The sequence below is a fragment of the Haliotis rufescens genome, unplaced genomic scaffold (genome assembly GCF_023055435.1).
Source record: "Haliotis rufescens isolate VD_foot unplaced genomic scaffold, xgHalRufe1.0.p SCAF_12, whole genome shotgun sequence".
Classification (NCBI taxonomy): domain Eukaryota; kingdom Metazoa; phylum Mollusca; class Gastropoda; order Lepetellida; family Haliotidae; genus Haliotis; species Haliotis rufescens.
The window spans coordinates 13,979,616-14,006,825 of NW_025963802.1; the positions used below are offsets into that span (position 1 = coordinate 13,979,616).

General features: G+C 38.0%; 2 protein-coding genes across 5 annotated transcripts in view; one reads left to right on the forward strand and one right to left on the reverse strand.

The window, feature by feature from the left end:
• The window catches only part of LOC124142018 (zinc transporter ZIP13-like), an 84,140-nt gene extending 61,645 nt beyond the window's left edge, over positions 1–22,495 (reverse strand). For both annotated transcript variants that reach the window (XM_048393372.1, XM_046510244.2), the window contains exon 1: positions 21,790–22,495. In XM_048393372.1, coding sequence (XP_048249329.1) covers positions 21,790–22,087 — 298 coding nt within the window. In that variant the 5' untranslated portion in view covers positions 22,088–22,495. The remainder of the gene's footprint in view (positions 1–21,789) is intronic.
• LOC124142017 (F-box/LRR-repeat protein fbxl-1-like) overlaps positions 1–27,210 on the forward strand; it is a 64,520-nt gene that overhangs the window by 22,083 nt on the left and 15,227 nt on the right. The window contains exon 1 of one of the 3 annotated variants that reach the window (XM_046510241.2): positions 22,647–22,973. The exons of the other annotated variants lie outside the window; for them this stretch is intronic. Coding sequence (XP_046366197.1) covers positions 22,875–22,973 — 99 coding nt within the window. The 5' untranslated portion in view covers positions 22,647–22,874. Of the gene's footprint in view, positions 1–22,646; positions 22,974–27,210 lie in introns of those variants that run through there. 3 annotated transcript variants of the gene reach the window in all.

Sequence of the window (27,210 nt, forward strand, 5' to 3'; positions counted from 1 at the left end):
ATCTCTGTTGTCATAGATCAGGCGATAAAGTATCCGAGTATTGACAGTACAAACATCGATGAAACAAAAACAAGGCGATTCATAACATAATACCATCCTGTCATGCAAATTTTAGGGCTTAGTACCGGAGCACTTATACAAAGATTTCTTACAGGTTGGTCTAGAGTGAGTAAGTTGGGTTGAATGCCGCTTTGGACAGTATTCCAGTTATATCACGGCATGCCAGCTTAATGTGGGAGAAGTGCTTACAGAAGAGAGGCGTTTAATACAATGAACACATGTTGAATGAACACAATGAGTGCATGTTATGTACACTCAAGAATTGAAACTTTCCAACCCACTAATAAATGGCAGTTACTTAGATGATACTCCTATACAGAGCATTGAAATCTACAAAACAAGAAGGGACATTTAATCAAATAGACCATGTTCCCAAGGCAAGAGAGTTAACTGACTTTAAAAGTCCAGTTTCCACCCTTGCCGAACCTGGCTGGAATAACTGGGCTTGATCGTAGCGCCACCAGTGGCTGACAACGAGTTGGCGGTGCACATGCTTTGCAAAATCCTGCAATCGACCGAAATCTGCACATCAGTTTACAAACCGGATTTCGTTTTCGGTGCAAGATTTTGATTGGACTATGCATGGACTCATTAGTCCAGCCGAAATGTAACACCACAATACCAGCCTAGTTCGGCAAGGGTGGAAACTGGACTTTTATAGTCAGTTAATTCTCTTGCCTCGGGAAGATGCAAACAGACCCTTTGTAACAGCATATAAAACATGCAAGAGCCATAAATCTTATCGCCAAATGTAAACTTTTGCTCCTTGTACTAAATCTGGATCTTCTGGTCTGTACACAGCGCAGATGACTGATATCTAATCTTGATTGTATTTGAAATGGTTATTTTTCTTTTATTGTATCTTAAATGTTAGATATGAAAATAGCCCGCACTGCCACACTGCACCAACCCTCAGCATTAATCATTCACAAATGCCATTGGTTGAGTTCTTGCAGAAGGATGCAGTTCTTGCATCAATGCTGAACATATACCAAGCTATATACCATGTGAAAATAGCAAGAATATAAACACTGACAAGGTGTCAGACTAGAGGTGAACAGATATTACTGACATGTGTAATGAAGAGAAAAAAACATCAGTAATTGTTTCTTAAAGTGAGTGAGTTGGGTTTAATGCCGCTTTGAAGAGTATTCCAGTTATATCACAGCAGGTCAGTTTAATGAAGAAAGTCCAAAGTGATGACGGTAAATGGGGAGATTGCTCCCAGAAATAATCAGGCTTCTTGAAAACAGGAATTTCAATTATCATGATTAAATTTTACATCATAAATATTTTGTATGAACACTATAATACATTTTACCATGGAACTAACTGACTATGCCCAAATGGACATAAACAAAGCCCGGGGGGGGGTGGGTGGGTGGGTGGGTGGGTGGGTGAGTGAGTGAGTGAGTGAGTGAGTGAGTGAGTGAGTGAGTGAGTGAGTGAGTGAGTGAGTGAGTGAGTGAGTGAGTGAGTGAGTGAGTGAGTGAGTGAGTGAGTGAGTGAGTGAGTGAGTGAGTGAGTGAGTGAGGTTTTATCCCTTTTTTAGCAATATTCCAGCAATATCATGGCGGGGGACACCAGAAATGGGCATGAAGCTGACGCAGATGGAGAAGCAGAAGAAACATTATGAATATGTGAATGAGTCAGTTACTTGACCACAAATGACAGCAAGCCTAAAAATATAGCACCCCACCAACTTTCCATCCTCAGACTGACATCTTTCCGCCTCTCTTTAAAGGAAGTGTTAGACTTGCACAAGTCTCTAAGGCAATGATTATTAGTTCAAATCATAATTGATGGATTATATAAATAATTAAAGAACAAGTTGTCCCTATAAAACACTGGTGTCCTTACTATCTGCTTATCTAGACTTGCCTATAATAAGGATAGAATCACTACACATCCATGGACTTATCATTCAGTACAGCCTTGGAGCAAGGCTAAGAAAGCGTGTACTATCCACGAGTTGGAGATCCATTGCTTGGGGCACAATACTGTGTTGTATCATATCTGTAATTGCTACAGGTCTCAAATGCCACTGAGCCTTACAGGAAACATAGCCACATCATGACAGATGCATGCTTGTGTAACGTTGCAGTGAGGGAAACAGACGGGATCAGTAGAGAAGCACAAACTGTTGTTTCACCCATCAGGAATGCAACAGTCGTGATATGGAATGTTATTATATAATGCAAAGTCTTCCCCCATATTCCTTGGCCTAGAATGGTTATGTGTCATTTGATAGAAACATGTTGACACTACGACAGGTCGGATCATTTTCGAGATTGATTTGAATGGGAATCATAGCCGGATCCAGGGGGGCAGTTGGGTTCCACTACCTCTCCCTTTTGAAAAGAAAATAATTATCCGAGAGAGGGTTTTATATTTTGGACCCCCCCTTGGGAATTACAATGTAAACTACCCGAAGTGGTGTTTAACCCCAAACATTAGAGCAAATCAAATCTCTCTAATTGTTGGCATCTTCTAAAATTATTGTAGCTAACAGTTTAATATGTTGAATTGTCCTCTATTGCTTTTTTGGGGTTGATAAAAACAGGAATTGACCTCATATAATTGTATATAATATAAGAAAACATCTTTAAACATGGCTGACATCATACTGAAGACAGTATTAAACAAACTGTATTTCCCGTGAACAGTTAAAATTGATTGTTTGGGATAAAAAGATACATGATGATGATGATGATGATGATGATGATGATGATGATTATTGGTCAATCCATGTCAAGTCCAGGTTGGTGCTTGACATCTGAAACTTAAACAGACTTTGAATGTTTGCGATTTTTATCATCAGCAGAGATATAAATGATACTGCTATACACAAGGTGAGGTGAGGTGAAATTGGGTTTAACGTCGCGTCCAAGATTATTGCACTTATATATCAACGTGCATGTGTGTGTTTGTGTGGCTGCTTGTACTAGTCCGGACTGATGCCGATTTATAGCGCTAGCTCACTGAGATACCATGTCGCAGTTTAACATGAATACCCCACTCAGACACAGTATACTCTGACTCCGAGCTGACCAGTCCTTGTTTTAGCCCCTTAATGCCGAGCGCCAGACAGGGTAACAACAAGTACCTTCTTTAAATGTCTTTTGGTATGACGCGGCCGGGGATCGAACCCCGGACCTTCCGCTCTCCGGGCAGACGCTGCTTTACACAAGAAGAGTTCCACTCCTGCATACCGACCATCATGTGATTACACTTTGGTCGACACTACAGTGTAATGAACTCAGATAAATGTACTGTCATGTCCACTTTGTGTCCTCTGCCTCTATAATTGCCCTAAATATAAAACGTCAACACCAGAGAGTAACCAGTCAGAATAATCCGCCAAAACAGATTAGGTAAGCCTATCCTGACCTACCTTTAGCATTGTGTAAAAATACTAATGTAAATTTAATTTGACTATCGTTAAAAGTCCTTATCATTCAATCGGAAATTCATAATGGTTAAGGTATTTATAGGACAAGCTAATTAAAAAATATGTTCCTCCGATAAACAATGAAATTTAATAAATTCAGACAGTAATGCGTCCATTGTAATCATCCTCATCATCAAATAACCAGATTAATGAATCATCTTGTATTCCCAAAACAATCATTCAAAGGATGGGTTTTCCAGATGAACTTTATATATATATATATGTTATCCTAAGGAATATTGTATTACAGAAGTGAGTTCTTGGGTGTGCGAGTCATCTAAGGTGCAGCAATTTGCTGTTCAGAGTTGTGTCCCTTGGGCATGCCAGAAACCTATGATAGTGGGTTCGAATCCTCCGGGTTCACCCCAATTATGCTTTTAAGATTTGTCAGCAGGTGATACCTGTGCTCGTGGGTTTCACCAAAGTGGTAAACCTCTAAGACATGCATCCCTTTGGGCTTTCCTCCCACGTTAAGCTGAAATGCTGTGATATATAACTAGAATACTTTTCAAAGAAGTGTTAAAATCAACTCACTCATTCACTCATACCGCAGCATAAGATCATCGTAACTCCCACTGTTTAACACAGAGTCTTATGACAGTCATAGAGCTCTTGAAGATCGCATTGTGAAACGAGACCCGGGTTTACCGTGGAACATATCGTATTTCCCGATTATATATATAAAATCTTACATAGCTACGGAAATACCTAAAGAGTCTATCTGAAATTTTAATATACAAAGAAATATACAAAATGTCTGCTTTCTCTACAGTACCTAGGAAAAATGTGACTTTAGAACCTAAACATCGTTTGGATGCCATTTCGCAAAGACTTGCACAATTTGACATCTGACATTATGAAGTGCATTGTCAGCATTATCTATGTTAACTCAGCTCCATGCTTGTCAGTGGAGGGCTAATATTAGCCTGATGTCAATAGTAGTTAGTAGTACATGAACCCCACACAGCCGAATACTTCTCACATTTGCCATGTCTGCATAATGATCATGATGATCTTTCAAGCTTTATGATACCAAACAATTTTAGTAGACCCAAACAAAGTTATCTGTGAACAATGCCAATTATTATGTTGCTTGTATCTCTGTGGGCGTCCGACTCAACAGAAACTGACCCTGAGCAATAGGAACAATGGCCATGAAAGCATTGACTGAGTAATTGTATAATGTGGCAGGTGAACAGCATGGATCTTCAACTTTTCACGCTGGATACCTGGTACCTGGCCAATCTGGGAGTGTAACGCCATAGCAACACAACTGAAAACATGTGTCAGTACATCACCAGTTAGAACACTCTGACATCACTGCGAGATGATGGGGAGAATACAGTTTACATCGCTGTAGACACGTGTTTATTGATAGCCAGTGTGTAGCCAGATGCATCTACTTAATGAAGGCCCATTGAGTGAGTGAGTGATTTGGGTTTAACGCCGCTTTTAACAGAATCCCAGTTATATCGTGGTGTATCAGTTTAATGTGGGAGGAAAGCCCGAAAAGATGCAGGTCTCAGACGTTTACCACTTCAGTGAAACCCATGAGCATGGGTATGGTGCTGACATACCTAGAAACATAATGGGGGCGAACTGGGATTCAAACCCACAATCATAGGTTTCTGGCGTGTCCAAGGGACGCAACTCTTCACAGCGAATCACGGCACCTTTGACGACTGGGCCACCCGTGCCCCCGTAGGTCCATTGAGAGCTGACCAACTGGCTTAAGATTGCTGATCACAAGTAATAGGAACCAATTCTGACACTATTACCATGGTAATGAGATAAAGATTTTCAAAAGTGAAATAAATGTGATCAAAGAACATCAAACAGTACTCTCATTTTATACAAAATATATGATAAGCCCAGAAAACCCCTTAAGAGTTGAAAAGTGGGCGCTGTAATTTAGAAGTATTTTAGTATCATGGGCTTACATATGAACCTGAGTTTTGTAATGAGTGAGTGAGAAAGAATGGTATCTTCTTGTGTATTATCAAGGTAAAAGTACTTGAACGTAGAATATGTCACAAAAACTGTATCTGCTTGTATTATAAAGTATAAGTACTTTTACATTGACAGATCACTTGTGAGTGATTTTATGCTGCATTTAGCAATGTTCCAGCAATATCACGATACGAACACCAGAAATGGCCTTCACACATTGTACCCATGTGGGGAATCAAACCCAGGTCATGGGTGTGACGAGGGAAGAATTTTGTTATGAATAACTACCAGTTTTTAAGTCATTTTAGTTTTAAACATTAAGCATTATTACAAATATGAACATGAGTTTGAAATAATGCTTAATGTTTAAAAGTAAAATAACTGTCAGAAACTGGTGGTTATTCATTAAAGATACATTAATACCTAACTTGTGTTCGTATTTATTGCCCTTGAGACAAGCATAGAAAACCTACATTTTATAAACTATTTAAGAGAAATGGATTAAGATGTGGACAGCTTAAGAGACAAAATATCAAGATATTGAACTGACAGTGACATAAGGGGCTCAAAATGAAATAAAGATCATTCAAAACAAGATTAAAACAAATTCTCTAAATACTCTATGCAACAACAACATTCTTTCTTTAAGAAAATATACCACAAAAGATATCCACACAACAAAATACATTTTTCTGAAGTTATACATGCATCTGTGCAGGATATAAACAACATATACGGACAACATGGACAAAAAGTCATCTGTTTCTCAATAGAAGTATGGATTTTCTGTCTGTCATCGGTATTAATGGACAGAGTGTTACTGACAAAGCTGTGTTTGACTATCAGCAGAGTAAACATCTGTAATACAGGGATGATAGTTAGGCCAGTTCAAAATATATTCTTGTTTCTCATGACTTTTTCCAAAACTGACCGAGGTTACGGTAGGGATTTTTTTATTTATTTTTTAATTTAATTTCTCCGGTAGGTTACTAATCTATAAAGGAAACTCAATTCTAATATTCCACATGACCTCTCGTAGCCATGCCCCGTGAAGTGTTAAGTGCAAAAAGTCCAAAACTTTTAAGTTTTTAACGTGATTAATTATTTTTTTCATTTTAGGGGCAGGGCAATTGTACACAAAAGGTAGAAGCTATGGTAACAGTCTTGTATTGAAAGGAGAAAGAGAATGATAGAATTTAATTTGTTTACTTGCCTATTGTTTACATCTGAACAAAGCAGTGATTGATACAATGATATGATTACAATTCATGCCGTTGGGGTACGAGGACACACATTAGTCACTGAGTCTGACCGCCTTTTATTAGGTTGCTGAGAATCTATTTTCACCCAGTATCGCCACAGGGAGGTAAAGTAATTTGATGTAGATCATCGTGAAGGTGTCTCAAACAGACCCCTGGGTATATATTTCATAAAGCAATTCCATTCTTATCACCTTCTCAGCTCCAGCATCCCATTCTTACCCATTTCTATAAATAAAAATAACAGACAAAGTTTTATAAGTTATATTTTAAAGCTCAAAGCTTGAGATTACATATATTTACATATATATTACACTAATATTTTTGTATTTTTATGAATTTCAATATTGGAATGAACACAAAAGAAGAAGTAATATTTCATTAAACATTATACCATGTTATACTTAATTTCAGGGACTATATTGTGTTAGTCTCATCATGTTGATAATACACATTGTTAGTGATATTATTGCCTATCCATTTTCAATTGATAGTCACAATGTGCCAATGGATTGAACTTGACATCGAAATCTATGTAACCCATGAAAATGTGTGTTAGAATTGTTTTGCAGCAACTCACGCTTGTCGTTACTAAGAAGCAACTAATGTGTTCGGATGGTTTAAAGAGGACTTGGTGGATGCATGTCATTGTATCCCAATTGCATAGATTGATGCTCATGATGTCAATCATTGGATTGCCTGGTCCCAACTCGATCATTCACAGACCGTTATCTAAATAGCTGGAATGTTGCTGAATGCAGTGTTAAACAACAACAAACAAAATCTGAATCTATGTGGGGTGGTCGGGTAGCCTAGTGGTTAAAGCATTTGCTCGTCACGCCTAAGACCCGGGTTCGGTTCCTGATATGGGTACAATGTGTGAAGCAAATTTCTGGTGTCCCCCACCGTGATATTGCTTGAATATGGCTAAAAACGGCGTATAACAATACTCACTCACTCTAAATGAATGTCTTGGCAAATCTTGACAATCTTGGCAAACAGGCGATTGTCACATCAAAGGGGTACTTTTATGGAACTGGAAAAATGGACGACTTTTGAAAACAATGAAAAGTGCAAGGTGATCAAAATAGCTACCCAAAACACACTGAAAGCAAACTGTGGTTAGAAAATAGCCCTTGCACATGCAATACTTAATAGGTTATAGTCATTGTGGGCATAAAACGGGTCATTCCAGATGCAACTAAACTCCACTCCTGGAAGATGAAAATGTGAAGTCTTATCTCTTATTACTTGCGTGACCCTTTAATAATGACGCTGACTATAAATAACAATAAAGACATTGTACTCCTTGTAATAATTATTCTGACCTCCTAGGTGCCTATCTAGACTCTTACACAAACAATTATTTGTATTATTTGTTTTATCATTTGGACCAACCCAAGGTAATTTCAGCAAAAATCTGTGACCATGAAATGCAGCAAGCGAGGCCCAAAGGCTGAATGTGACAAACTATATATGAAATGTTTCACTGAACAACACACTAATAGTGCTGTGCTTGTTTGGAAGTACTGTAACCATCTGCTGTGCACTGAATCATTTTGAAACAGATGGACATCAGGATCAGGCTATCAAAACAAGCTGTTTATGATATATATTCTTCTGCAAATAGACCAAAAATAGCAACAATCATATGGAACAGAATCGAGCTGATCCTTATCAAGTAATCCAGTGATGAGAACTGGACAATCAATCTGTGAACATACTAACCATATATTCTATTAGTCTTCATATGTGTAGTGGCCATAAAATTTCCGATTCCTGTGATTGGATTCGAACCACGGACCTTCTGAGCAGAGGTCAGACGCCTTGTCCACATGACCAAAGAGGTTAACCCCGTCAGCAAGCTGACAAGGTAAGGATGTCATCTGTGGGATGACTCCACGCCCTGCTACATACTCCCCCGTCAACAGAAGGCACGTCCCGGGCCGCAGAGTAGGGTACTGAGGCTTATTTTGCTCAAATTTAATATGAACGTGCTCAGCCCCACGTTGGGCGCCAATGTAGCGGCCATAAAGTTTCCGATCATGTGATCAGCTGACAAGGTAAGGATGTCATCTGTGGGACGACTCCATATCCTGCTACACTTGGGTAATTAAAAAGCTTTACAGCAGTGAGAAAGTCGTCATCTATGCGAGATGAGGGGGGCATGGGTGGCCCAGTCGTCTAAGGCGCCGCGGTTTCGCTGTGCAGAGTTGCATCCCTTGGGCACGCCAGAAACCTATGATTGTGGGTTCGAATCCCGGTTCGCCCCAATTATGTTTCTAGGTTTGTCAGCACCATACACGTGCTCGTGGGTTTCACCGAAGTGGTAAACGTCTGAGACCTGCATCACTTCGGGCTTTCCTCCCACATTAAGCTGACACGCCATGATATAACTGGAATACTGTTAAAAAGCGGTGTTAAACACAACTCACTCACTCATGCATATCTGTTTCACGCCTGTACAAAATATGGATTGTTATTACTGGTCGAGTTGATCGGTTTTATTATTTATAACTCACTCACTCACTCACCAATTGAGATGGAGATTAGACATTGTCAATGAACTCAGGAGGAATTGAGGTTCTCAGAATTATTTTGCTGACCTTCCAAGGAAATATTTGTTTGTTATTTACATTTGTCAAACCACAGTTGTTTTTTATTGTAAGTCACTGACCATTGCTGACAGTTTTTGTAAGTCAAGCCATAATTTGAAAATGTCCCTTTTCTAACGAAATCGGCTTGGGTTAACTGTGGTATATATTTAATTGCACAGAAAATTCTTTGGGAATTCTGGCAGAAGCAGGAATGTTTTTGAATGATGTCAACTGATCATGGATTCATTTACGACATATTTAATATCGCAAGATTTCCAGAATCTGGGTATGCTTCGATACCCTATGGTCTGGGTACAAAATGATATGACAACGAAAATCTGGGTGCAATTTGATTTATATCGTTTTGTACCCAGAGCACATTTTGATGGTAAACTGTTCAAGAGTGACCCTAGCAGCTACACTTTTATTACATGAAATTTCATCTAGTTTGGTCACCATTCGAGCAAATGCAATTCCATGTTTATTAGCAGTAGTTATGGCGATATGGCGATATGGCGACACAGAATTGTTTCTTGATATGAGGTCCACATAACAATACATTGATTTTCAACCCCCGCATCACGATACATATGATCCATTACAAGTTACATTGGTGTAAAAACATGTGCATAATAACAGAACTGTTCAACCACCAGCTTACACAGATTCTCTTGTATTTCACGGTTGTCTATAAATAGCATTATATTCACAGCGCCCTCTATCCCATATGTTTCTTCCCTACAACATCCCATCTACTCTTTAAAATTTAAAAACAAATAATTTAGGGTTGTGATTCACCTGCAAAAAGAAAGAATGTCAACTTAGGAAATAAAAGTATTGTATTGGGATACGAATCGCATCGCACCCATAGTATCGTGATACGTATCGTATCGCAACCCAACCGTATCATTACACCTCTTACTAGTAGAATATTGACACAGTGATATGGAAGTTCAACAGATGTGACAGTGCAGTGCGGTCAGAATGATGAGCTGTTTATCTACATAGGTGTATAAGATAGCAATGTATAAGATAGCAATGTATAAGATAGCAATGTATAAGATAGCACTATCTTGTAACAATACAAGACAATCTTAGGTATGTTCTTCAAATCAGGGGTTATGTGCTTATCCTTATGAATTTCAAAATGTAGGTTACAGCCACACCAAAAGTTTGACAAACAGACCTTGAACAAATACATCCAATACAGCCCAAGCAAGTCTATAATAGTTGGCAAGTCTAGATTACTACAGTTCCAGGCCTCTAAAAATGAAGTCTCTGGGCTCCTTTTTATTATATTTTATTAAGATAACTTTAATATTTTCCTTTCAAAGACAAGATGTTAGTCTACAACATTACTAGTGAGAGAGTTTGAAGTTGATCACAACCTGACAAGTTGTTACTAATACATGTAATTGTAACCCAAAACATACCCGGTGTCTAATAAAAACAAAATCACTAACATACATTGACTATAGGCACAATAATTAAAACAGACCACCTCATTAAACATTTTTCACGTATATGAAGAAAACAAATAATATACATTGAATATGGGTACAACACTTTCAGAATAGTTTTACCCAAACACACCAAACCACAGTAGTTATATATAAGTGTTCTGGCAATGATATAATTAGCAATACACACTGAGATGTGTAAATATACCAAGTTTGATATGCATATTTTGTATATTGATTTATAAGAGTTAGGCAAACATGCTTTATTTAGATGAATGTATCCATGCAAACACTTAAACGTTTTTAGCTTCTATAGAAGCAAAACCAATTTATATGCAAAACCAAATTAGAAGCTGACATCAATAAATTCTCTTCCTGATACGTATCACTTTTAAATGCTTAAAGACTTAAGACCAAATTGGTTGATTTCATTTCCGTTTGATTTACCAACATAAACATGATAAAAAATGTAATATATTTTTTATTTTTTAAATATAGATTTATTCACATAGTATGTTAAGTAACACGTCATTTTACCTGTAATGCATGACAAAATGTTAACAAGCTACTGTGGGAGTCTTTGAAAGTGTGAACATGCATCTTCATCCCACACTTATCATCTTTGAGCATGCACAAGTTATCTCCCTTACTTAGGTTTGGGGGATGGTGACAAGGGGGTTTTCAAATCTAAACTGTATAAATGTTGTATTTGACCCCTAGATTAAGCATAACCTCCAGATACATAGACATCAGCATCCTGAATGTACAGGTGGTTTAGTATATATATTACATGGGTGGTTACTTCAGCTCAATGGCTTTAATCAGGAGATGGGGTATAATTTGTACCTTTCTGATTTCAGTTAATATTATGAACTTGTTATTTTGAATAGATGTTGATTTGCTATGTACAGCATTCTGCCAAGGCAGCGACCTCACAGGATTCTCCCAATAATTTATTGATTGGCGCATAATACTTTCGCCCAAAGGGACATCACATTCATATAGATGGGTGTAGTTTATATAATTAGGGGAGTCACCACCTGTGTCAAAAATATTTTACATCCCTCGGACAGCTGCATCAATTATTGAATGTAAATGTCCTGATTTTCATTTCCTTATATGTCTCAATTTACTATCAGCTTATCTACCGTATATCGCTGTGTATAAGGCGACCCCACGTATAAGACGACCCCCCTGTACATGCCTTCAAAATCAACCCAAAATCCTATACTCCGTGTATAAGGCGACCTGGAATGAAGCACATCACAAGTGCGCACACAAATCTTATATATGCAATAAAAATATGTTTATCTTGCGTTGTTTTTTCTACGATGATTGGTCGCGTGTGTAACTCCAGCACATGTTGTTTTTTTGTGTTTACACGGTACGACACCAAATTGGTGCCCGTAAAATAAAATTCATTTATGAAGTAATAACATATAAGAGACAATGGTGAGTAATTTAATCGCCAATTAACTATGTTGTAACTAACTAGGCTAATATTTGCTTCACATTCAGCGTGTTTATTCCACAATCACTTATTCACACTGTCTCCAACAGTTAATACAACTGTAAAAACAGCGGGAATTGATTTCAGCTTCACCGGTTATCACATGTTAGGTCACATGTGCAATATGCAAATGCTTACCAGTACTTCCGGCTCTCTACTCACGGATGTTGATTGTTTTACCGTGTCAGCTGGTTTGACAATCTGCATCGAGGCGAGGGTCATTTCAACTTTATTTGCAGAAATTATTAAACTTTATTCAAGGAAAAGAGATACAAATCATGTTTATGTATGGAAATAGTTATTTGAACAGTTATTTAGGACGAAATGCGAAGTTTTATTGTCAAATGCTGGGCTGGCTATCTGACGCTGGTTGACATCGCCAGTGGAAAAAAATGTGAGATCTCCGACTCCGTGTATAAGACGACCCCCCTTCTTAACCCCCTCGCCTTATACACAGCGATATACGGTAATTGGCTGAAAGTCGCAAAGGGTCCAATCAGAATTGAGCTTGCAATTTTTTGCAAATATGGTATTCATAGTTCTGATAATGCCAAAGATATTTCTCTTTCAAATCCATCAGTATTCCAGAATCACTGACCACAAATTATGTTGGTGATACTCAGAAATTGTCACATGGCACACACAATGCAGAAAGAAATACCCCGGTACCACATGTCAGTGTTGTTACATATATATATAAATCATGTGAAATCTTATTCAATGTCAAAGTCAAATTCTAATTTTAGAACAAACTCCATAAGAGACTTCCTAACGGCAATGTTCACAAACAAACTGTTGACACTAAATATCTGACATCGGACGTTGTTGCTGCAATACATATGGTTACATCTGCGAAAGAACCCACGTTGAACATTCTGCGTATCGCTATCATTACGTGTGGACAGTGATTCTGCATCAATAACCTGCATATCAGGTTTTAAGTTTTATATGATCTCTCAGAGTGTGGCCCCATGCATTCATGCTGGAGGGGTCCCTGTCCCAACTTGTTAAGTTTCTTGGCAGAACTTTGTATGTATACAAACAACATCTTTTATCAATCTCATTAAAATCAGATCTTATAATTAGTTTTCACAACTGCTAAACAAAGATCTGAGGACATCCCATTACGGGTCATGTCAGAACGACCTTTCGTGAACTTTGACAGACCAATGAAATGACTTACAAGAAATCGACATTATCCAATCAGAAGGCAGCTTTCTCGAGCTTTACAACACTAGTTTCAAACTGGCGACTACGCTTCGAAAGATATTTTGATGTATTCTCGATTTAAAAAAATTAAAACTGATAAGAAGAACATTCTGGAATGGCTTATAGATGGCCTAGATTGTATGGATATAATCATAAAACCTGTAACTGTTGATCGGAATACCCTGTGTTAAATATTTCGTGGTTGCATGATTAGAAAACACATTCCGACTGTCACTTTCATGATCTGGTAAGCGACTCTTTGATTGGTTGGATGAAAGGTCATTCTGACGTGACCCTTAATGGGATGTCCTCAGATCTTTGTTTAGCAATAGCGAGAGCTAAGATCAGATTTTAATGAAATTGCATCTTTTATTATCATCATTTCACCTATCAACATGAGTTTACTCATCAAAATTAAGGTCCATGTATCTAGAACCAGATATATGTCTTACAACCACAATGTTTTTCTTTATGTTGAGAAACAAGACAACAACGCTACTGCATAGCTATATGCTTAAAGAAAGCTACATAACGATTAGCAATGTTCACTCATATTTTAATTATATATTGAATAATTGATATATAACTGAATATCATCAGTTTCCAGCAACTTTAAAGTTGTTGTTTTTTTCATCTGTTGCATCTATTTTGGCAAGACCTATTCATGCTTTCATTCTGGGAAATGTAAACAAAACACAGAAGACTGAGTGAGTGAGTGAGTTTGGTTTAACGCTGCTTTTAACAGTATTCCAGTTATACCACGGCATGTCAGCTTAATGTGGGAGGAAAGCCCAAAGTGATGCAGGTCTCAGACATTTACCACTTCGGTGAACCCACGAGCACGGGTATGGTGCTGACAAACCTAGAAACATAATCGGGGCGAACCGGGATTCGAACCCACAATCATAGGTTTCTGGCGTGCCTAAGGGATGCAACTCTGCAGGGAATCGCGGCGCCTTAGACGACTGGGCCACCCGTGCCCCCACAGAGACTGAGAGATCTCCAGCAACTTCTACTTGTTGTAACTGAGGCAATGGATCTAATCAGGCTGTCAGACTCAACAACATGGGACGTTGCTCGTTATATCAATCACTGGTTTATCTGGATAGTGGTTCAGATTTGACTATATATATGCAGCCTTCATACAGCTGGAGTGAGTGAGTGAGTATGGTTTTACTCCACTTTTAGCAATATTCCAGCAATATCACAGCGGGGGACATCAGAAATGGGCTTCACACATTGTACCCATGTTGGGAATCGAACCCGGGTCTTCGGCATGACGAGCTAACACTTTAACCACTAGGCTACCCTACCGCCCCATACATACAGCTGGAATAGTGCTGAGTTAAACAACAAATATCATTGCCAGTCCAACCTCTCATTTTTTAAATTACTAGTCCTTTTTAAAGCCTTCTGACATTTGCCTAGTGGATCACAATATTTGTCTAACTCTGCTGATAGAGTTAGTCGTGCAGCTTGTGAGTACAGTGTGTCATAACAAAATAGCCATTTGAACTTTAACTTTTTTTTTAACAGTGATACAAAGAGTATCGTCGTGGTGAAGGTGAGGTGAAACGGGGTTTAAGATCGTATTCAAGTTTATTGTACTTACATAGCGACAAAAATGCACGTTTATTTTTATGTGCCTGCTTGTACCAGTCCGTACGGTCCGATTGTACAGTTTTCTGACATGCTGCTGACAGGTGCTTGTTGTATCCCCTTAATGCCAAGCATCAGGCAGGGTAACAACAACTACCATCTTTTAACGGCCGGGGATCAAACTCCCACCCTGGCAGATGCTCTATCCACTAGACCATGGACATGGTTTTGGTAGTAAAGCTGTCATACCATACACGATGTGAAAATTAAACATTGGACATTTGCCATCATACGGAGGGTTTTCTATCTTCAAAGGGAATGACTGGCAACGACTAGAGACCAAATCCAAACATCATAAACTGGCGAAGTTGAGTCAGTCTAAAAAACAATGGCTTGATATGCCATCAGAAAATAGTATTTAATTATTCACTTTCACATAGAACAGCATGCACTGTTTAGTAGTAACATATGCATGTATTGTTTCATACCGATTATGTAACCTCACATATTTGTGTTATAGCACAAGATATTACTTGAAAACTCTTGCGTAGTATAATATTTTATGATTCAATTTCAAACTAAATTTGTATTTTATATATACAATTACTTGAATCATTTTGTATCTATATATTCAGCCTTCAAAATTCACGCTAGTCTGCTGGCCTGAGGATACTAAATTGTGCTGAGGACAAGCCAAAATCCAATAATGGTAGTCCAAATTGACAAGAAGCATTTGAGGGCTGTAATTGTGAACCTGAGTTCTCAATGCTTCAGTTTTGCTACAAATTGGAACTTAGTAAACATGGTAAAACTGCCAGAATAAGGAAACTGTTTTGTCTTGTTCAAGCAGGACTAACCTACAAAATCAAAGGATTAGTAAAAAAGAATTTCTTAGCTGCATGACCTCCAATTATCTCCAATTTACTCCAAAATGTAGCTAGTTGGTACCCTGCCCCATGAGGGTGTTCTGACTACAATGAAAAGTGCATTGAGATGCTTAAAACACAAGTGAGCCATAACCCTGTAACAGTCTAACAAAGACATGTGAACATCTAAACTGACAAACGAATTGCCATGTGGGGAGGCTTCCCACCATGCTCCTTGTCATGTTAGGTCACAATGCCCTCAGGGGGTGGACACACAAGCAATTAGTCACAACATGCATCCCGACTGATACGTTTCCTCCCACGCTGTGATTGGGCTGTAATTGTTTATTCTCTGTCATGCTTCAATGACTTGGCTTTGAGAAGTTAGGTTAATTAGATCTTGTTCTGGTTCTATTTACTGCTTAACTTAACGTGTGAAGTGAGTGAGTGAGTGAGTGAGTGAGTTGGGTTTAACGCCGCTTTTTTAACATTATTCCAGTTATATCGCGGTGTGTCAGCCTAATGTGGGAGGAAAGCCCGAAGTGATGCAGGTCTCAGACGTTTACCACTTCGGTGAAACCCACGAGCACGGGTATGGTGCTGACAAACCTAGAAACATAATCGGGGCGAACCAGGATTCGAACCCACAATCATAGGTTTCTGGCGTGCCCAAGGGACGCAACTCTGCACAGCGAATCGCGGCGCCTTAGACGACTGGGCCACCTGTGTCCCCTATCGTGTGAAGAAAACCGTAGAATATACAAATACAAGTATGATTAAAATATTAAAGAATATGTATTTATAAGTATTATCATAATATTATAGAATATGTATATATAAGTATCATCATAATATTAGAGAACATAAATATATAAGTATTATAATATTATAGAATATAAATATAGAAGTATTATAATATTACAGAATATACATATATAAGTGTTATTATAATATAGAATATACATATATAAGTATTATCATAATATGGAATATACACATATAAGCATTATTATAATATAGAATATACATATATAAGTATTATCATAATATCATAGAATATACACATATAAATACAGTCAAAAACAGTTGTTTTGAAATTGGTCCCGGCATACTCCTTTATTCATCATTTCCGGTTGCGTCAAACCTTGGATAACTTGAAGTATTTACGTAGGTCCCTTATGCTTTGACACTTGACTGTATTATTTTAATATTATAGAATATATGTATCATAATAATATGATAAAATATACATTTATATGTATTATCATAATATGATAAAATTTACATACATTTGTATTATTATAAATACTACCTTAAACAAGTGTTCTACTTGGTCAGATATCTTGGCAATAAATATTCATTGTGATAACTTGTAGCATACATACATAGCCCATTAGCCCATCTCTTTACCATAGATGAATCATTTTGTTCATGACTCTTCAAATTAAATATGACTTGGAAACATTCGTGATATTTCAAATTGCAAATAATCACATAGAATACCATGCATATAACACTTCCAAAACAACTGTTTAAGTCTCATTCCAAATGACCCAGCCAGTATGAAATATGACTCAAGGTTTTACTATAACTCAATTGCAGCAGGATATAGTGTCACTTATTTCTCCATCTACTTGTTTATATGTAGTTATTGTACATACCGTAATCGACGTAATAAGTGCCCAGGGCGCTCTCAAAATTAGAATATTATTTTGGTGAAAAAACAGAATTGAAAGATAAATTTCGTGGTTTATGCTGACAGCCTGAAATGTTTATATATGACATATATTTTTCCAGAATTTAATTGCCCATAATTAAGGGTGCATATAACACACAAGTGCGTAAATCATACATGAATGAATAAGTCTTGTGTACATTGATCAATCGGAAGGGGTGCTAATTGGGATTGTTCACTAGCCAATATATTTGCGCTTATTAGAGCGGGGTGCTTATTACGTTGAATACGGTAATTATTTTTTTCAAGAGCATGTATTTTATGTACATATGTATGGTTAAATGTTGCAACTAGTGCTACTCAGAGATTTATAAAGGATTCCAAACTAAGTTCTCAGGGCAGGCAAATTGGGAAAAAATGTTTTTATTTTTAAAAACTGGGATTAATTTTAAGTATTTATTTTCTTATATTCAGAGGTATTTCAACATTATATTTTGAAATTGTATAAAATGCAATAATAAAACTAAACATTCAAACCTCTTTGTATTTGTTGGTCCTGTGATCAGTGAATACCGGTTATTTCTCCACAGTCACAAACTGAGTTACATATATTTACATGAACTGGAAATTATTTAGATTCTGATATGGGAATTGCTAATTATATTTGGTGACAAACCTAGAAACATAATCGAGGTGAAGCGGGATTCGAAACCACTGTTAATAATATTCTGGCATGCCCAAGGGACGCAACTCTGCACACTGCATTGAAGTGCCTTACACGACTGGGCCACCAGTGCCCCCCTTAAATGACTGGGCCACCAGTTCCCCCTCAAATGACTTGGCCATCCATGCCCCATGGAATGTTTCAAATACATTTTGAAGTTAATATAAGATGTATCAAACATCATCTAAGACAACAGTATTCAAAATACATCGAGTACTTTATACACCAATCAGACACTAATTTCAGACACAGATGCAATGCTGAAATTCAACTGCATCACATACGGTATCCTAAAAAACCGTAAGCATTAACATAGCAAATGGATTTAAAGCTTCTTATATCCCTATCTGATCTTAACTGTGAAAATATGTCGACAAGAATGTCAAACTGTGAGCATGATAAGGTGAAATTGTTTAAATATATATTTGTAAGATTATCACTGATGTTGAAGTATTAAGCATGAAGGATCAGTGGGGTTACTAAGCCTTGTGGTTACAGTATTCACTCGTCACACTGTAGGCCTGGGTTTGATTCCCCACATGGGTGTGATGTGTAAGGCCTAGGTGTCCCCAACCTGATATTACTGCAGTATTGCTAAAAGGAACATTAAACATCTTAAAGCCAATTCACTCACTCACACACTTTAAGCACTCCAAAATTCATCAGATTATTGAGAAAATACAGATCATCTAATGATCATTGATCACTGATTAGTCTACATGGCATACACCATGACATGCACACAGCAAGCTCTTCAATCATTTTTATCTATTGCTTCAATCATAATAAAACTGATCTAGACCACATATCATGATATATGTCACTCCGATGCATCACATTTAGCAAAATCAAATTACATGTAGACCAGAATTAATTTTTGAAAAGTTTTTGATGTAACATTACTACATTTGAAGATCCGGGAGAGAATAGGTCTTCAGCAACCCTGGTGCTTGCCGTAACATGCGACTATGCTTCATGTAAGAGGCGACTAGCGGGATCGGGTGGTCAGGCCCACTGACTTGGTTCATGCGTGTCATCGTACCCCATCTGTGTGGATCGATGCTCATGATGTCAATCACTGGATTGTCTGGTCCAGACTGGATTATTTACAGACCGCTGTCATATAGCTGGAATATTGCTGAGTGTGGCGTTAAACAACAAATAAACAAACAAACAAAACATTTGGAGGGGAATCTATCTTGGGCTATATGACTATAGTCATTCTAAGGTATAGTTGTCAAGCCAAACCTTTGTCAATGAGTTGTAAACATTCACTTGAGAGTGACTATCTACAGCTGTGTGAACTACGTTTATCTTTTGTTCAGTGACAAAAGGTTTTTTTAGGATGATGATAATAATGTTAAACACAACATGATAAACACAAGAAGGCTGTTCCCATGTATCTACGGACTTCAACAGATCCCATTTGCCCAGGCACCAATTCTTTAAAAACTCCTCCATCTACTTGTAAATAACAGCTACCTACATCATGACATATTGTAGCCTAATGCCTTGATTAAACGCCAGGGAATATATATCTATCAGACACCTTTTACCACCCTCCAAATTTAACTGCAAAGATAATAATGGGGAGAATTCGGAGCAAAAAAACTTATATAACCCAGTGTTTTATTGAGACCCTGACGGTTATTCCACAACTGTTGTTTGTTTTTAAATGTAACATTTGTTACATTTGACCACTTTCTAAATGGCATTGTGTGTTCATAGCTTTCGGCCATGGGAGCTGTGCCAATTTACACTTGTCAGAGGGGTACACAAAGTATGTGATCTAGACTACCAGTTGTCAGACTTTCATTTTTGTGGAAGCTTCCAATACTTATTTGTAAAATATAACATGATGTAAGCCTATCTCCACTAACCTATATAAATCATCTTGTGTTGAGAATTAGAATATCAGGATGCAGATTACCCCCCAGTCATGGTGCAGGATAAAGTCAGCTGGAGTTGCACCAGTTGTCACTAATTGCAGTGACAGCAGCCAGATATATTGGATTTGTGATTACTTGAAACTCATCCCATATATCTTGTAACGAGACAGGTAGTTGTTAGAGTTGCCAGGTGTTCTAACTTTACTCTGTATTAATAACATGCTGTCATCTTCACAGGCGATCCTTTTCAGGGGTACGGGTGGCCCAGTCGACTAAGGCGCCACGATTTAGTGTGCAGAGTTGCGTCCCTAGGGCACGCCAGAAACCTATGATTGTGGGTTCGAATCCCGGTTCACTTCGATTATGTTTCTAGGTTTGTCAGCGCCATACCCGTGCTCATGGGTTTCATCGAAGTGGTAAACGTCTGAGACCTGCATCACTTCGGGCTTTCCTCCCACATGAAGCTGACACGCCGTGATATAACTGGAATACTGTTAAAAGCAGCATTAAACCCAACTCTCTCACTCACTTAATATCCTTTTCATGTCTACAAACCAATTCCCACAAGTTTGCTAGCCAAAGACTACTTAGTTGTGCGGGGAACAAGTAAAAATAAAGACACGGTTGTCTTCAGTTGTCGATGCTTAAATTCTGCTACAAATAGGAACTGAATGATGCTGACAGACTATGTGAACATGGTAAATATTTGTGTCTTGTTCAAGCAGAGGACTCGTGAAATATGGTTTAAACTTGTCTGCTGGACTGGACTTGAAAAAAACCCACTAATTTTGTCTAAGGCTGGAAACGTAATAATTTGAACAGTATCCCCCATCACCACTGAGAAATCATTAAGTTCTGGAAACAGGAAACTGATTATGTTCAATTTCACAAGGAAAACCAGTTCATTTCAACATCTGGCAGATAGCAAACGCGATACACTGAAGAATATGTAACTATCTCATATATGAATTCAATATTATCTGCGTTAAAGTGCAAATTCATTTGCCATATTCCATGTCACTGTGCTATCAATCAAATATACACCAAATGAAGCACATGTTAAACATAGTCACAAAGAAATATTGTACAACCTGTGACGTTCAAACACCAGTCTAATAATTGTCCCACAAACAAATCACATGTACAATAGTACTGATTAAAACCAACAGGTGTGACTTTGTACATGTAATCATTAAGTGTACAGCTTTCAGATTACCTACATTCCATGATCGTTTTAATACAGAAAAAACCTGTCAACTTTGGGCAAAAACGTGCATTTCAATGTGTCTAGTTCTCGTCTACTGTGATTAAATCACAGCAGTCACTCGTGAAACTAGATGATGAAACTGACGATATGGAGTGTAGTATAATATAAAAGAGCATGGCAAATATATTCCCATTCATCATCAACAGATTCAGTTTGGTAGAACGAAATGATGATCATGAGATATGCATCATTTTAGAGATCACTGTATCATATTACAATAAACCATATAACCGGCATCACTCAAGTCTAAAGAAACACGTAAACACCACTTGCCTCCATGCTTGAGAGCGCATCCGGACTCCAGCGGGATCACTAGAAGAGGGAATATACCACTTAGTCCAACAAGAACAGAACTTAGAAGAGAGTAAGCCCAGATTTCATAAGTTCTACTGGAAACTTCTTCAGTCATATCCTGACTTTCCGAATCGAGCGCCACGTCTGGTGGTCGTTTGGCTTTGACACCGTTTTTCAATACTGTGGGCTTTGCCCGATGAATCTCCGCTGTGGTATAAGTAGAGCATATTGCATAGATAACTATCATCACATATACCAGATGTTGATAGCACGCCATTACGGCAGGTGACAAGACTTATCACCTTTGAATATACATGTGTACTGTCCACAACAACATTGACGCGACCTTTCAACTTTGACCTCGCCACATGGACGGTGCTGCTTGTTCCTCCTTGACAGTTGCCTCCCTTGAAAGTTAAATCTCTTTGTGGTGCTGCCTCGCACGTCTACCGAATGTGGTGCTTGTTATATTGGCGATAGTTATCCAGCTCGCTGTTAGATGATGGAGCTTTGCAATGGCTGCACGTTATCACTGATAACAAGCGAAATCCTACCTTCACGGCTGAGCGATCACGTCGTTCAATTACTTCCGTAAATACATCGGGAAGTCACGGAAATACCCGAGGATGAGGTGACCGCCGATGCTTTCATGGGGGAATTCGTCCTTGCCCTTGTGAGGAATTGGTTGCAATAATGTATCCTGAAAACGAACAAACACAAAACTTATGCAGTAGCTATGTATTGGAGATTATAAATTCAGAAAATTATTTCTTTTACAATATTTATGCCGCATTAAATAAAGAACTTCAGATTTTCTGCTAAACTGTGGCCTGAGATATTGGTACGGAATGTTACCTTTGACCCTCAGCTCTATTCCTGGCAGTCCTTTTCTCGCGGGAAAGTGAGAAGACACCGCGAAGAAGATGCGAGCGAGGGGAAGGATGTATCCGGGCTGAATACGTCTAAAAAAAAACAGCAGATGGAAGCAGAGAGTAACAAGAGGCGTTCCGGGGAATGAGACGGGAAGGGTGTTGGATCGGGGCGAAGGTCGTCTACTGAAGAATATGGATTTTCTGAGCAAGACTTCAATCTACGATATAGCTCAAGATGCCTCCCAAGTCGCCAGTCACCACGACACGGATAATGCGCGATTCCTTAGACCGGTGCGTTGACCTTCGTTTTCCACCTTGCTTATTCCATACAAGGTGTATAAATATTCATACGAAAGGTAGGCCTTGTAGGGTATCTTGAACGATATTAGCCCGGACTCTACAATGCTTTATCCATTGTATCATCCAATCCCGGAGTATTTTCAGCACAAATGTTAACAGCCGATGATCGCCTTTTGAGAGTTATTTTCCGTAATCAGCAGGGAGTCGTTGGTTTACGATATAGATGATATCTGATTACATGGTATGGCCAAGGCTTAGAGCTTAGCAACGATGTTCAATAAACGGTCTCCGGCAGTGTATATAGAATGGTTCGGTACTGGCACCTATATCGACGGCTGTGGGGTAACATAAATTCTTGTTTAACACCTTCAGGGTATATATATAAAGGTAAACAGTTTACCCCAGTAAAGATTTGGGTCATGTGGTTGGTATTTGAGTATGGTAAGGGTAAAGTGAGTGGGAAGTGCAGCCTGGGTATCCCCATAACAAGGAAAACTTTTAAAATTAATTTCAGAATATGCACCACAGGGGAAATTTATATATTAAGAAAATTGTATGAATAAAACATGACCTGGAATACACCCTTGTTGTACACTAATTCTCCTTACATAATTTATTTTTTCACAGAATTCCCCAATGGGGAACCCATGCGTCTGACCTACATATACATTCATATGTTATTATGTTCCTGCACACATGGGGTCGGCAATGGAGTCTTCAGCTTCCATTCTGCATTTACAAGATAATGTTGCAAAAAAAAAATGGTTTTCTCTTTAGCAGTGATAGACGATATGCTTTCGCAGCGGGTTTACAAAAATGTTTCACAAATTTGTAAGAAATTTGTATAGGCAAGCAGTGCAGCATTCTCTTTTGATTGTCAAAGAAGAGACAATAAATCTCTGTGCAGTTATCTGAAATGAGAGACATTGTATGTATTGTCAGGTAGATTAAAAGAAGGGTCTTTTTTATAATGTCTCTAAAACAAAAATATTTATTTTAATTTTAAGCAACATTAGGACATGCAAAAAAAGTATACTGTAGATTATGAAATTAGTGTGATTTAATTAAATTTAATAAGAATCAGAGACTGTTGCCAGTCTAGGTTTGAGTTAGAAGTGTGATTATCCTCCAAATCCAGCCTTCAATAAATAACAACTCAGTTTTACTGGAAAATGTTGTTATGAGGGTATAAATGTTTTCGATCAAAGTCTTGAAACTAAAAACAAAACAAATTTGCATTTCTCGTAGAGATATCGTTCTTTTGAATACAACTCAATACTACTTTTGACACCTCCTAAATGCCAAATCGCAGTACAATTCAACATGGCAGTACGCGTTGTATATTTTTCTCTCAGTATTTCCATTCCATAAATGGACCTGAAGAGTAATACTGTTTTATGAGATGCATTCCAGCGTGTCATATAGGAAACGAGCATACACAGTGACGTACGTACATTTCTCTAATATTTCGGGTTGAGAAATACGGTCTCGTCCGCTGTTTATATGGTTTAGGGTACTGGGTACCTTTCTGTACTCTGTTTTTGGGTTGGGGTACATCTCTGTATACAGAAACTTACCTAGAGCACATATCTGTAGCACCTGTGCGGACAGGGACCCCTTCAGCTTGAATTTGCCATTTTCAGAGAGTTTTGCAAACTTTTGGTGTTTGCTCATCCGTAAAAGGAAAATCAATATTATCATTTAATAATCATTTTGAAGTGGTAAGCATGAGTGGTCGACATCTTATTGTGGACCCAATGTTTACAGCATATACAAACTTCTTCAGGAGGTTATTGGGTAGCCTAGTGGTTATCATGTTGGCTAATCATGCAGAAGTCCTGGGTTCAATTCCTAAAATGAGTACAGCGTTCACAATTATTTCTGGGGCCCCCAGCCTTCTCTTCTTATGCCTGTAATATTTCTAAATATTTCTACTATAGGTGTAAAACTCTTCTTTCACTCCTCTCACTCCAACAGATTCTCTCTCTCTCTCTCTCTCTCTCTCTCTCTCTCTCTCTCTCTCATTTTGTTCCATCATTTAATTGATGGAGAAGAAACATACTCCTGTCTAGGGCTGACACGGGTAACCTGTGGGTACCCGTGTCCTACTCAGTACCCACCTGACCCGGGTACCCACAGGACTACCTGGAACCGTGGTTAGTCACTTGATATACTGTTTAATGACGAAAAAAGTATCAAGAACTCTATGGTTACACTACAAGTCACATATGTTCGCATTCCTTCTGATTTTTCATATCTTTGAATGAAGATATAACGTGAGTCAACTGACCAGATTGTTTAATACATGTATCTAAATACATTTTGCTAGTGCTATGGTAATAAAATGTCCAATCGGACATTTTGTACCTATCTCTTGAGACCTACAGTGGGTACCCGGGTAGGGTTGGGTAATAGGGGGGTGGGGATCCAGGTAGTAAATTCAGATTCGCCCCAGCCCTACTCCTGTCCAAACATTGCCTGTCCACAACTTGGCTGTCCTTTAGAGAATATCCTAGTAGCATTCCAGAGTCAATTTCAAACATAATGGGCATGTTTTGGTTCCATATAAAATTTTATGACCCCACAGTTTTTAGTGAGGCCTTACTGGTAGTGGTATCTTAATGTTGCCGAGTCCTATATCATGTCCCTGTTATCAGGCCTACTCTCAAGGATGTTTCAGTGTGCCCTTTGGAGTGTAGGAGTGCAACAAGAACAGTACTTTGATCCTTCTTCAAGCTCTGTGAATGCCATTTCGCCGTGAGCTAGATAATACAAATAATCACTATCATGACTAGGTTACTCCATTTTCTTTGCAAAAGATGGGGTTGTGTGTCAGAGGTTTTTGATGTGCTAATGTGAAGAAACTAATAACCAACCCCTTGTCATATTTTTTTATGACCCTCCTCAAATATGTGTACCGGTATTATATTTTTTTGGGGTGATCCTCCCCTTATTCCCTCTGACCCCCACTGAATAAATGACCGGTCCCTCATTGCAATGAATGCAATGTTAAATACAATGTTAAAATAACTCTGAATTTAAAGAACCCCATCAACTTTATAAAATATGCAGAGTTTTGAATGAAATGATCGTTTTTCCTGAATTTGCCTGCCGCAGGCATTTAGTTTGTTATCTTGTATAATACAATTTTGAATTGTTACCTTCAGTTTGAGGATTGACTATACACTTAAGTACATCTTTTTCATGACCCTCCTCAAATATGTGTATTATATTTAATTACCCCCTGTACAGACTCATATTTCCATGACAAGTTCCACCTCGGTTAAAAAAGGTTAGGGTTTGTTTAGATTTAATTGTGTCATAAATTCTGCAACAGGGGTGGGGGTTATAGCCACGTTAGTGCCAAACTCTTGTTCAATTTTGAATTGTTACCTTCAGTTTGAGGATTGACTATATACTTAAGTACATCTTTTTTATACCCACGACAAAATGTCGGGGGTATATAGTTATACCAAGGTTCCGTCCGTCCGTCCGAAAACTTTGTCCGCGCGATTTCTCTTAAAATATTCAGGGGATTCATCTCAAACTTAGTACATATAATCTGTGTCATATGGAGGGGTGCAGTCAAAAAAAATAAAAATGTTTTTATTAATTTTCCATTTTTTAATGAATTTTTCAAACCCTGACGTCCGTCTGAAAACTTTGTCCGCGCGATTTCTCTTAAACTATTCAGTGGATTCATCTCAAACTTAGTACATATAATCTGTGTCATATGAAGGGGTGCAGTCAAAAAAAATAAAAATGTTTTTATTAATTTTCCATTTTTTAATGAATTTTTCAAACCCTGACGTCCGTCTGAAAACTTTGTCCGCGCGATTTCTCTTAAACTATTCAGTGGATTCATCTCAAACTTAGTACATATAATCTGTGTCATATGAAGGGGTGCAGTCAAAAGAAAAAAATTGTTTTTATTAATTTTCCATTTTTTAATGAATTTTTCAAACCCTAAGTTACCCTATCCTAGCTATTTAATTTGTAACTACTGACAAACTAGGCGGGTCGGGGGTATTAGTGAGCCACGCTCACTTTTGCACTTGTTTAATTTTATGTTTTGTTTCAATGGTTTCCACAATTCTTTATTGTTCTGATATTTTCAGAAGTGGGGGAGATCTAGGTTGGGGAGTGAGTTGGGGAAGGGATAAAGTCATTTATTTCAATATGATACCGCTCTGTGTTAAGATCTTTATTATTCTACCACCTCATATTG